Source organism: Podarcis filfolensis (genome assembly GCF_964270895.1).
Source record: "Podarcis filfolensis genome assembly, chromosome: 1".
NCBI classification, from domain to species: domain Eukaryota; kingdom Metazoa; phylum Chordata; class Lepidosauria; order Squamata; family Lacertidae; genus Podarcis; species Podarcis filfolensis.
In genome coordinates this window covers 23,499,530-23,512,900 of record NC_139604.1, presented here as the reverse complement: position 1 = coordinate 23,512,900, position 13,371 = coordinate 23,499,530, and the positions used below count along the sequence as shown (strand labels likewise).

General features: G+C 39.9%; 2 protein-coding genes across 51 annotated transcripts in view; both read left to right on the top strand.

Annotated features, from left to right (window-relative positions):
* TTN (titin) overlaps nt 1–13,371 on the top strand; it is a 285,454-nt gene that overhangs the window by 58,033 nt on the left and 214,050 nt on the right. For all 50 annotated transcript variants that reach the window (XM_083625041.1, XM_083625017.1, XM_083625016.1 and 47 more), the window contains one exon: nt 137–193. In XM_083625041.1, the coding sequence (XP_083481167.1) occupies nt 137–193 (57 nt within the window). The remainder of the gene's footprint in view (nt 1–136; nt 194–13,371) is intronic.
* Nucleotides 522–12,883, top strand: LOC310768038 (uncharacterized protein). Its single transcript, XM_083625742.1, has 2 exons — nt 522–1,167; nt 1,322–12,883. The coding sequence occupies exon 2, from the start codon at nt 1,444–1,446 to the stop codon at nt 9,703–9,705; it is 8,262 nt and encodes a 2,753-aa protein (XP_083481868.1). The 5' UTR covers nt 522–1,167; nt 1,322–1,443; the 3' UTR covers nt 9,706–12,883.

Genomic DNA, 13,371 nt, shown 5'->3' with positions numbered 1-13,371 from the left:
GGCATGTATGTGTATGTATGTATGTATGTATGTTTGCGTGGTTTTTTCCTCCCCCTATCAATGCATCATTTTTATTTTCTTCTCTTGCAACATTCAACTTGCTTTCCATTAAATCACACTTTTATTTTTATTACAGCTCTGGAAAGAGTTCTGCAGGAGAAGATAGAACAACAGATTGAAATGGAAGTGAAAGGTACAGTCGCACACAAACGTTTATATGGAAAGGAAGGTTTAGCATAAAAAAAACCAGTAACCCCTTTGAAAAGCTGATACGTATGACCAAGAAAGCAAAACATATTCTGAAGCATATCTGAATATGCCGCATGTTTTGTTTTAATATGCTCAGGATAACCTGCATTATTACAAAAAGGATACAAGTTTTAAAGTCCATTTAAAACTTTTCATTTTCACAGATTTGCCCGTCTTTACTTTCACGTCGTGCTATGCAGCTGGTTGCAAAAGCTTTTCTTTCGTATACCTTCTTGTAATGCATGGGACAATTTTAGACTGAATTGCTTCGGATGGTTTCAGAACACATTAGTCCTCTAACATGAATGAGTTGGTCAAAAACCATGGGCTGGCATCTGTTTAAGATGCAACACTTTGCAAGATGGGAAAGGGGCCTGTTTCCATTGTTGCCCTCCCATTTCATGAACATGATATTAATTCTCCTTTATGGAAATTCTTACACTGGCTTGCAGATAGCATAGTTGGGCCATGTTGCTTGCTTTCTTTCCTTTTTTCTTTTTTTGCATAACATTGTGAAGTTAGCAGCTGTATTAGTTCGAATAAACGCCTTCTCATTTTGTTTTAGCAAATTACTTACAGTTGACTTTTTTTTTCATATCTTTGAAAAATATATTTTCTATTGTTTGACCATTTTAACCCACAATCAAAGGGATCAGAAAGGGCGTTTATTCTACTGTCTGCAAGTCAGGTAAGATTCCCCTCCCCTTCTTTGCAAAGAAGAAATGCAAAAAAATTACAAAAAAATAAAAAGCTTTTCAGGCAGTAAAACATGCACCCACAGGAACATGTCATTTTGAGATTCATTTTGCTTGTTGATGAAGAAATTTCCGCAGTTGGAAGAAAGAACCGACAGCGAACGATTTTCGTGTCAGAATCTTTAAAACAGAGCAAGGCGTTGCGTTTATTCGAACAAATATGGTGAGTGAATTTTTTTTTAATGGATTTGTGATGAATCTGTTGCATGCTCATTATTTAATTTCATTTATAGCTATTTCATTTCTTTTCATTTTTTTTCCCAACTGTGTGATGGAAAGGACGGAGTACGCTGTAATGTAATGGTATTCTTTTGCAGAACTGTTCTTCGGTGAAGAGCCAGAATATGCAGAAAACCCGGCTGGCAAACAGGCTGCTTCTGCTGATTCCGTAGATCTTCCGCAACATGGATCTCTCCCGGATCTGAAGGGCACAAGTGGAATGTCATTTATGCATTCCTGGCCTGAGAAACAGAAACCTTCTTTCACACAAAAGTTAAAGTATCGGTCTGTTATGGCTGGAGAGCCAGTTGTTTTCCAGTGCAAATTGAGTGCCCTTCCTTTGCCCCAAATAACATGGTACCATAACAACAGGCAAATCCCCCAAAGTCTGCGAAGGCGAATAAAGAGTGAGAGCTGCATGGATATGCACAGCTCCAGTCTAGAGGTAAAAGAAGTTCAGGAAAGGGACTCAGGGAGTTACAAGGTTTTTGCTATTAACAGTGAGGGTTCAGCTGAGTCTACTGCTTCATTGTTGGTAGCGCATGGTGACAAACAAAATGCCAAATACCTAGAGTTTTTGAGACAGTCAGAGAGTACTTGTGAACGTATAGAGCATCTGGTGCAGAAAAGGAGAGGCGATAGGCTCAAAGTTGATCTGCGGTGTATTGGTTCTCCGTTTGATAAGAAGCAGGAAACTGAGAAAGCGCTGAGAGCTTTTTCTCCTACCAAAGGGATGGTGAGGACCATAAGCTTTGAAAGCCTCTCGTCCTTAAGAAAAGGATTTGTATACGATAAGGATTGGGTAAGAAACAGGCGTGCAGGTAGGGGGTGTAGTGAGGGAGAGGCTTTGCTTGACGAGGAAACAAAAGTAAAGTTGCAGCGACTTCGCGAGGCAAAAAAAGCCATGCTGGAAAAGAAAAAAGTGCTTCTATCACAGGGATCGACAGAGGAACACCTTCCCTCTGCGAAAACTGTAGGAATTGGAAATAAAAGAGGCCCGTTGGCTCGTTCAATCTGTGCAGCATCTCATGTAGAGACAAAGGGACTTGCTTTCCAAACTATAGAGCAGATTAATGAAAAGGCCATGTTACCGACAGCGTCAGGCACTAAAGAAGTTACTGTAGGAAGTTCTAGCAGGGAGCTTGAGAAAACATCAGAAAAATTTCAGGTTAGAATGGAACGGATCCTGGGCCTTCCTGGACCTCCTCAGATTCTCCAGGATTTTCCTGATAAAAGCAATAGGGGAGGAATGTTCCGGAGACAGGAGGTAGTAGCCTCTAAAGGGAATGTGAAGCCACAAGTTCCAGAAAAAGATCCAAAGGCAATTGGGAACACAAGATGGATGAACTATACTTATACCCATGGAAAACCAGAAGAAGCAAGAATGGATACTCAAGACTTCAAGGCAACAAAAACCATTAAGAAAAACCCCTCTCCCCTGGTATATGTACTTTTGACTGATGATGTCAGTGAGAGAGAGAAAGATGATGTCAGTGTGAGAGAGAAAGATGATGTCAGTGAGAGAGGGAAACCTGATATGATGATGTCTGATACAATCACATTGAACATTAATGAACCTGCGCCTGTTTTTGAGATCAGGGAAATGAGCAAAACTGTAGAAATGGCAATGTCAGTAAACAAATGCTCCCTTGAAACTGAAGAGTCTGCGTTGGCTGAGGTCACTGAAACAGAAACGGAGATAACAGAACCACCTGACAAATTGGTGAGGCCTCTTCCAAAATATCTGGAGACATGCCCCCCTTTCTTTGTTCATGAAATTGAATCACAAGAAGTAAGCGAAGGAGAGAGCTGTATTTTTAATTGTGATTTCCAAGGCCATCCACAGGTCACAGTCACTTGGTATAACAATGACAAGCCGCTGTCACGTAACCAAGAATGTAACATCAGAACCACAGAAAATAGTTCTACACTGACATTCTCCACCATTGTCCGTGATCAGGAAGGCTCCATTACTTGTGTGATATTTAACCAGCATGGGACTGCTACAACTTCAGGAACGCTAAAAGTGAAAGTAAAGGAAAAGCCTGAATTTGAACCATTCAGTATATGTAAAGTTGAGCTTTCACCAGACTATGCAGAAGAGGAAGAGGAACTCAGTTTGGCATTTGAGTATTCAAAAAAAGATGAACCTGATTTAAGTATGGATGGCAGAGCCACTCTCCTGCCTCCACAGATTAACCTGCCCAGGCCTTGCATTTCTGATCCAGATCTGCTTTCACTTCCTGTGGAAATAAAAATAACCGCTCCGACCCCAACTCCAGAGCAAGATGAAGAATTTAAAGAATTAACTCAGTTTGTTGAGTTTGTGCCTGAAGAACCCCCTGAAGAACAAACTTCTGCAGGACTAAAGCATAAGTTTAAATTTTCATTTGATGTGGCTCATGAACCCCCCAAAATCTTAAAAGAAATTCAACAACACATTAGATGTAGAGAAGGGGATTCGGTGGTACTTGAATGCTTAATATCTGCAGAACCACTGCCAATTGTAACATGGCTGCAGAATGATGGGATTTTAATCCCCACTGAAAAGTTTTACTTTGAGGAGGGAGATGGCGTTTATAGGTTGCACGTTTGCAAGGTTTCCATATCTGATGCTGGCACGTACAAATGTGTTGCTGAAAACAAAGCTGGCATAGTCGAAACTGTTTGTTATCTTTCAGTTGATCCCACCGTGGAAATATTTTCGGATGAAACTGAGCTCAAAGCTGTCGAAAGCCAAGTCAGAGGAACTCAGGACCAGATTGCAAAAGAACATTTGGGGAGTTATTTTGAATCCTCAGTAGGACTTACGGAAAGTAGTTTTAGCGATAAAGCATATTCTGTAAGCCAGCAGTTCCACAGTGTTAGTAAACTGGATTTTGGAGGGGAAGAAACAGGTAGACCAGCCCAGGAAATGGAATCCCAGCTGCCAAATTATCTAAATGATGTAATGAAGTCTCTACTTGCTGATGAAAGTGAACACCCACATTTCCAGATCTGGGAGCAAAAAGAAGTACATGAAGAGATGGAGTCAAATGCAAAAGAAGAACAAAAGGTAGCCAGTATTTCAGAAATTTTAGCAGACACTCCACTTGTTGAGGAGTTTAGAGATACAGCTGCTGAGCAAGCCAAAGTAGAAAGCACATATAAACACGCAGCTATGGAAATATCATCAAGCTGTCAGTTTGAAATGGTTGTAGAAAGTCATACGGAAAGAGAGAGGTCAGTTACAGGAGAAGACATTTCTGTAAGTCATGATGTAAAAGATGAAGGGGAAACTGTAAGGCACATATTTGAGAAGATTCAGAATATTTCTAAAGATCAGGAATTCACACTAGCATATGTGGAACCAGAATTGGAGAGTCTTCAGTATGGACCAACTCAAGGTATATCACACGAGGAAATACCTTCAAGTGAGATAATCACAGACATACCATTTAAGGAAGTTAAAGAACAAATCTGCACTTTTGAGCAGGAGTTAAGTGCAAAAGAATCTATGGATCAGAGGTTTTCCTCACTGCTGCAAGAAGACAGTGATATCCATGAGAAGGATCAATGTTTTACTGATATATTAAGCAAGAATTCTCAGGATCAGTCAGCCATAGAAGAGAGAAGTATGTTACATCTGCAAAATATAAACAATGAACTCCAAAGTGCACCTAAGGAAGAACAACTTGACGATGAGGTTGTAAACAAAGAAAATCTGCAGGAGGCAGTAGCCAATGAACACCAAGAACTGTTCAGAGTAGAAAAAGAGCAAGCATTCAGAAGTTCTATCTCTGACAAAGAGAAAGACACTTTGATCCATGAGGAAAAGTTCACTAGCTTTGGTGAGGGGAAAGAGAAGGAAATCCATTGTGGTGAAGAATTGGTAGGAAAAGCAGATGTAAGTGTGCCTGAATTTGTATTTGATTTAAAACAAATGCTTACTATTGACCACAGCGTAGATAAGAATGCTCAAGAACAAACTGAAACTCAGGAACTCATAGGCCCAATCTCAATTGCTGACAAACTTGATATCTCACTTGATGGAATGCCGGTTCATGCAGATACAGAAACTGCTGATGAACAACAAAACAGACTTAAGTCAGAGGAAGTGTATGCCAAAGAAAAATGTTTGGTTTCTGAAATAATACAAGCTAATACAAACAAAATCACAGAATCAGCACAAATCGGCATATCAGCTCTAGAACAAAGATTGGATTCTAGTCAAGGTATTTCTAAAGAGGGTGAACTTGTAAAGGAAGCAAATTATGCCCAAGAAGATGCATTATGCCTAGAGAAGGAAGAATTTGGTTTACATCCAGCTTCCTTAGGCACAGAAACTGTTGTTGAGGAACGAGAGGAAATCGTTATCAAAGAACTTTCAGATTTTGAAAGAACAGACCTAGGCAAGATAATAGAAAGTGCAGAAGTAGACACATCAGCTAAGAGTTATAGCCAGGATATCATCAAAGAGAAGGAACTGGGAGAAGGAATATTTGATTTAAAACAACTTTCTCTGCATGTAGAAAATGATAGTCAAAACCAGGACGATGTCCTTGTGAAAGCTCTGCATTCCGGTTCTGAAGAAATGAAACTAGATGTCAACAAAACCCCAGAAATTGTACAATCTCCCACTTTGTTTCTAGAGCAAGAAAGAGCTTCTCAACAAGAGCTTTCCCAAGATACTGAACCAGTAAAGACAGAATATAGTTTCAAGGAAGCTATCTTATCCTTTGAAGAAGAATTTTCCTCCAAACAATCTAACATAGAAATTGTTGTTCAAGAGGAAGTTCACATTGAGGAAAAACAGACACATGAAAAGAATCAAGATTCTGTTTTTACTGTTCCGGACATAGAAATTATTGGGGGGAAATACGTTAAAACTGAATATTCAGTTGCTGAAAGCCTGGAAACTGACGTTGCTGAACATGCACACAAAAAATCGGATTTAGAGGTTTCTAAAGTAAATGAAACTATAAAGGAAGAAAGTGGTGCACTGCAACAATCATTACCCCCTAAAAATGGCATTTTTGACTTAAAGCAAGCTTACTCAGATATAGAAAAAAATAGCCACCTACCAGAGACAGAAGAAACATACTTAAAAAACCTCTATTCCGCTTCTGAAGGCGTTCAGGCTGATACACAGAGTACCATGGAAAATGCACGTCAAATAATGCATTCTTGCCAAAAAGATTCCTTCTCTTTGAAAACCATGATGGAAGAAGAAAATGTTCAGGAACGTGCATCCCCAGAAAACAAAGACATTGATTTAAAATTAGCTTTTCTGAATCTAGAAAATGTTGATCAACAGCAAGAAGAGAAGTTGCCACAGGGGCAAATACCTCTCAAATTCCTGTATTCTGCTTCAGAGGAAATGGAAGCCTTTCAAGGGCAGCAGCTGAAATCCACTGAAAGCAATGTCCTCTACAAGAGCAGCGACCACAAAGAATGTACCCTGTCCCCAGGGAAAGAACTACAAACACAAGAGCAAATGTTTGATCTGAAAGCACATGCTGCATCTTTATCACAAGGCTTTTCATTGAAGGAGGCTGAAACATTACCAGAGAAAGAAGTGGGTTCCTTTAATCTGAGGTCGGCTTTTGAGACGGTGGGTACAGAGACTGAGAGTTTCATAAAACAGCTACAGAAGGCAAGCGTACCAGAGGAAGGAGTTTCTCTAAGTGAGGAACTTCGTCAGAGCTATAAGGTGCGGCTGGAGGGAGAGAATTCCCTAGAACAAAAATTACAAGCGGAAGCAGAGCTGACAGTGACACAAATACTGAAGAAGGCCTTAGAAACGATTAGCCTTTCTACTGAACAGGAGCCTGCTACAAAACGGCATTGCGATCAGGAGGGGAAAATTTCTGAGGAGGAAGTGCTTAGGATGCCAGATGAAGCCTTTCTGTGGGGGCAGCCAGAACCCATCCCTCTCAGTCAGTATTTTCAAAACCAAGTGAAAGAAACTGGTGTCCTCGAAGCGGATAGTTTCATATCTGATTTGAAGAAAGCTGCACATGGAAAGAAGCCTCAAAGCGTTCACGAAACAGGGGGAGAAAAGGCACGTGTTACTGAGCACACCATTATCAAAGCAAGGAGCTCTTCCACTGAGGGGGCTACTGATATCGAGAAGCCTTTTGATAGCCAAATAATGCCTGACAAACAACCATCATCACACAGCTCAGCCAAGGAACCCTCGTTGGCCCAGTTCCTTCTTTCTTTAAAAGATGAATCACTTATAAGCCAGGGAGGTGTGACAGGAGAATGTGAAACTACTGAATTCATGAATCCTCCTCTAGGAAATCTAACTGAAGGGGCTACCAAAGAAAGTACTCTTCACGCTCAAGAACTTCCTCCTCCTCCTCATGAAGGAGCAGATTTCTCTCTTACAAAATATTTGCTTTCTGCCAAAGAACAGGAGATCCCAGTTGTCAGAGACAGCTCATCCAGGACTCTGACCAGGGAGGGATCTATCACATCCTTGGAGGTTGAAGATGTTACATTTAGCACCGTTTATGATTATTACAAGCAACAGCAAGAACTGACCCGCCCTTTTTCTCCCGAGTCAGAAATGTCTATTGATATTGACAGCATGAGCGGAGACGAAATGGTAGAGGCTGAGGGATTCTACACACCACCGTCGTCAGTGGATAATTTTGAATCTCCCATGTCTTTTGAGTCTTATCACACACCAATTGGCAGCCCGGAACGATATTCTACGCCTTCAGAGGAACGATACTCTACACCATCAGAGGAGCGATATTCTACACCGTCAGAGGAGCGATATTCTACACCATCAGAGGAGCGATATTCTACACCATCTGCAGAGTCAAACAGAGCTTCAGTGAGGTCTCCTGCAAATCTAGTGAGGGGAAGTACCCCACCAGAACGTTACCAAACACCCCGTGGCTCTCGTTTGCAACACAGGAGCTCTTCTCTGGAAGAGCTACGTGCTGAAATGTTCGGTACACCTTGTGAAGCATTGGAACCAAAGGGAAACGAAATTCCCCCTGCATTTATTAAGCCATTGACTAAAAGAAAAATCTATGAGAACACCACATTGCGTTTTATTGCCGAGGTCATAGGGATTCCCATACCTGATGTGAAATGGTATAGAAATAAGTCATTGCTTGAGCAAAATGAAAGGGTCAAAATACAAAAAGAAGGTGATGTTTGTATCTTAGAAATCCGCAACATTCAAAAAACAGACGGAGGGGAATATATGTGCCATGCAATAAATATCATAGGCGAATCCAAGAATATCGCACAAGTGCAAGTGTTACCCCATGATGGAAGAGCTTTGGCTCTTCCTCCTCCAGTAACTCATCAACATGTTATAGAGTTTGATATAGAACAAGGGTCAGCGTCACGAACACCTTCTCCTCAGGAAATTCTCCTGGAAGTAGAGCTGGATGAAACTGAGATTAAGGAATGTGAGAAGCAAGTGAAAATAGCCACTATTCCTGAACTCACTTCTGATAATCAAAGTATGATTGTGTCTCTTGATGTTCTCCCTTTATCTCTGGTGGAACACACAACGGCTTCTTTTGGGAAAGAGAACAAAGATGTTACAATTGACTTTGAAGTCACCGAGATGCCTCCACGCTTTACCACCCCTGTCTTTGACATAGAGGTTCCAGAAAAATCGGAGGCATTGTTTCATTGTACAGTCGCGGGCTGTCCTACCCCAGTAGTGCAGTGGTTTAAGGCAAATCAGTGCATTTCTTCAGACGCTTTGAAGTACGCTGTTAGAAGTGAGAATGGAAGTCATAGTCTTAAAATTCAGAATGTACAGCATTCTGATAGTGGCATGTATTTGTGTAAGGCTGTTAATGCTGTTGGAGAAGCTATATGCAGGTGCTTGTTAGCTGTAACCGAGGGCCAAGGGGCTCTTGCAGTGACCAATGATGGAAGTCAGGCAGATTTAAGTTTGGATAGCACTAGTGGTAGGCCTCAAAAGATTGATTTGCTTGTTGATAATACTATCCAAAATGGCAACCAGACGGAAATAGAGCTGGAGTTTGAGTTTGAAGGTGACACTGATGATTCTCAGAAAGCTGTTAAATTGGTAGCTGTTACAGAACAGGAGCAGGAAGAGGAAGGAGAAGCATGTGTAAATATTAACTTTGATGTATTTGCTGAACCATCCAAAGAAGAGCAGATTGAATTTAAAGGTGAGAGCACAGACAGCTGCAGCTTTGAATTTCAAGTTACAGAAGCACCTCCAAAGTTTATGAAACATATTTCTGATTGTGCTTCTTTCAAGGGTACCTCTGCAAGTTTCCAGTGTTTAGTAGTTGGTTCTCCAAAACCGGCAATAAGCTGGTTTAAAAATGGGGCATTGATTCATGAAGAGAGATACTGTGTGGAGGAAAGTCAGGAAGGTTGTCACAGTCTGACTATAAGAAGCTTAGTCCAAACTGATGAAGGCGAATATAAGTGTGTAGCAACCAACAAAGCAGGGACTGCCTATAGCAGTGCTTCGTTAACAATCTGCTGAACGTCCTGCTTTCAAAATGTATTTATTCTTAAAGAGACAGCACATTTGCACCACATTTAGAGATCCATCCTGGTAGACTATGTAGCAGTAATTTTGATGCTTCTTGTTATTTGAAGCAACCTTATGAGTGGGATTCACTGGCCCCTCCCCAAGGCTCTCCCTACCAGGAACTACTGTGGAGATGAAGTGATGCTTAGCTCTTATTACAGGCTAAGCTTCACTCAAAGCGAGTTCCATTGATCCCAACACCGTACGCATCCTTGTAATGATATCATTGTAATTGTCACCCACATGTGTACACCATCTTTGTCTGATACATGTAAATATGATTGTTTTATTTAAAAGGTGCATTCACATTTTTGTTAAGAGGGTCTTGAAATATTTGATACCCCCTTTTTTCTTATAACTGACTTTTTTGGAATTGTACTTTATATGCACACTGAATTTTAAACGCAGTACCAGAAAAAAAAAAATGAGGATTTCCCTCTCGCAATGTTGTATCAGAAAATAACATTCTCTCTTGAACAGATCCTGAAATCTTATGTTATTTCTCTCCCACTGAAGTAACTGAGATTTATGTTGATCTCATTCCACTTCAAAGAGTATTAACATGACACCAGTTGAAATACCCTGATTCAAAGAGAATCAGAGACCAAATTGGCCCATTTGGGTTTTCTGTCACAGTGGAGATTGCAGAAAAAACTTTCAGATTTATTTTTCTTTTACCAAGTTAAAACTACCTGTTAGCTAGAGAAAAAGCAATGTAAAACAGGCAAATATGCTAATGTGAAGCTAGCATAAATAAAATATATTGAAATTAAACTTCTTAGAGATGGTTACACTTTAGGTGGTCAATTAATCTCTAGCAATGGATGAAATGAAACAGAACCCTGAAATCCATCTCAAGCCAAGGCCTTGATATCCAACATTTTTTAAAAAAAGAATTCTTTATCGAGAGATATTCATGTTATTCTGTTGCAGCAAAATAGTAGTCTTGCAAACCTTCAAAGGCTAGCAAATTTATTATGGCACATTCACACAAAAATTATACCATAATAAATTTGATAGTCTTTCAAGTATTATAAAACTCTTTGCTGTTTTTAAACTTCTGGCATCATAGACTAGAAGAAGTATGAATTTAAAACCATGTTTTTCAGTATATGAACAGACATGAATATTGTCCACTGTACAAATTTCATTCAGTAAAATGTTTTGTGCTGTGGTTGCATGCAAGCTTAGCTGGGACCAAATCCCATAGGAGACAATGGGATTTTACTCCTGAGTAAACATGCCTAGGTTTGGGACTGTAAGGCTGCAGTTCCAGACCCTATATGCCTGAGAGTAAACCTAAATCAACGCAATGGGGCTTACCTCCATGTTGATCCGTATCATAGGAGCCAACTCCTAGGGGCTGAGCTCCTTTCGCCCTCCCATATTTTATTTGAGGGGGTTGGTGGCTCTCCAAAGCTAATGGGCATTGCCATTCAAATGGTGTGTGTGTGCGTGCCATGTCTTGTGATCAATTATGTGGGGTGAGGCTTACCTCCCTCCCTCAATATTTTATTCAAGATGGCACCCCGATCCATATAGGACTTCACTCTCTGTGTGTATGAAAAAAAGAAAATACATAGGTAATCTAGTCACTATTGTGATCAGCACCAAAATCACATTCTCTAACTCAGACATATTGATAAACGAAAATAGCCTTTTAACACTAGAAAAGAATACACCACTTGACTCTGAGACAGCTACCTTTAAATATGAAACTGTACTTTTGAGAGTTCCTGCTTTATATTATTTTCAACACTGATATTTAAAAGAAGCATGATAATTTATACTTAAATAAATTGGTGCATTTATATACTCAGTTGTGCACATGCATGCTCGTATTTCTATATTTATGTGCTCAGTCTTTCATCAAAAATCTGTGGCTTTAGGCTGATGCTATATTACTAGGAATTGCTGAAGTTCCCAAATATGTTGGAATTACTCTTCAAAATATAGAGCAGGTTATGTAAAAAAAAGAGACACCCTATAAATATGCCCGCCCCCATACCATCAACTTTTATCTGTGGTTCTCATCACAGAATCTTACGTAGGGCAAGGCAGAAGCTTTGCTTCGAAACACAGATCTGCTTGCCTGAGACATGCGTAACATGTTTTGTCAAATAGCTTGGGTGATCTGTGGAAAGAAGCCTGTATGGCTCCTTTATCACAGGACCCTCAGAACGGAAATCTCGCCGCCACTGATTTCAAAATTACAAGTTTGATTCTGTTTCCAGCCAAGCCATTTTCAGTCTCAGTTGACTAGAAATTTCAAACAGTTTAGACACCTGGTAACATACTAGGCATTTATATGTAAAACCTAAGGTAAGAAGTAAAGGGGGGAGGGTGTTTCCTTTTGGAAACACTAAACTGACACAATGGATATCACAGGGTATTTCAGCACTCTCAACGTGCTGACAGTAGGCATTAAAATAATTTGCATGGCAGTTAAAATGTTTCAATAGTGTAAGAGTATAAGAGAAATGAAATTTCTGATCCAACATTGAGCTGGGTAGAAATTGCTCATAGCATTGTGTCCATTGTCATTCCCGATATAGTTGACTAGCAGTTTTGGAGCAAATGAAGTGCAGCTATCCCAGCATATTAGGGAATATGCATTGAATGTATTGTATGATGCTATCAGAAAGCCCACGGTGTTTCACTCTGAAGAAGTTCAGCCACCATATCTGACCTCTCTCACTCACTTCCAGCTTGTAGTATCTTTGCATTCACTTTATCTGCAGCCTGATCCTGTAAATCCAAACCATTGGTTACGGTCAAAATCATGGCCAAGTAGTTGTGATGAAAGCAAAGACTGGCAGCTACACCTGTAGCATTGCATGCAACTAAGCCCTACTCAGAGTTGACCCATTTAAATTAATGGATGTGATTTAGTCATACCCATTAATTTCAGTTGGCTCTAAGTAGGACTAATGTTGGCTACAATTCCCATCTTCCAAAGCTAGCATTTAAGCTATACACTTTTCCAGTGTCAACTCAGATGTCTTTTTTCATAGTTACAGGGTATTTAAAAAAAAAAAAGAGGAACGAAAGAGCTTTATTTGTTCATATTTGATGTTACATTTTAAATTTCAATGTATATATTGTTTTAATAAAAGTTCAAAATACAGTACTCGACTTTGGTTTCGTATTCTTCATTGAGCATACATTGATGAATTAATTATCGACCTTTAAACAATGGTGGTATGTATGTGAAGGTCATAACCTTTATGCCCATCCTTCTAGACATATGAAACTAGAAACACATCATTTTTTCTAGAGTTGAACAGAGGGTGGGATGTTGGGAAAGTTCTCTTTGTAACTGTCAAACAAAGAACAGTTAACTTATTCTGGCATTTAAATTTAAAAACATGTACCAGTCATCTGCACACATGCTCAATTAATCATTAGTAGACAGCTGCAGTGTTCTAACAGAGTACTTTAAATGTTTGTAGGGGAAATGTAATGTTGCATACCTGCAGTTTAGAGCCCCAAAGATATAGAGGCCTCCCTAGAACCTTGAAGGTACACAGGACTCCCATGGTTCTCTGTGACAGAGACAAAGAAAATTCTGTGCTGCCAGGGATTATTCCCCCCCATAGTTTTTAGGTAGAGCTATAT

Excerpts from the sequence above, each read along its gene's own strand:
- LOC310768038 (XM_083625742.1), top strand. The coding sequence starts at position 1,444 with ATGTCATTTATGCATTCCTGGCCTGAGAAACAGAAACCTTCTTTCACA.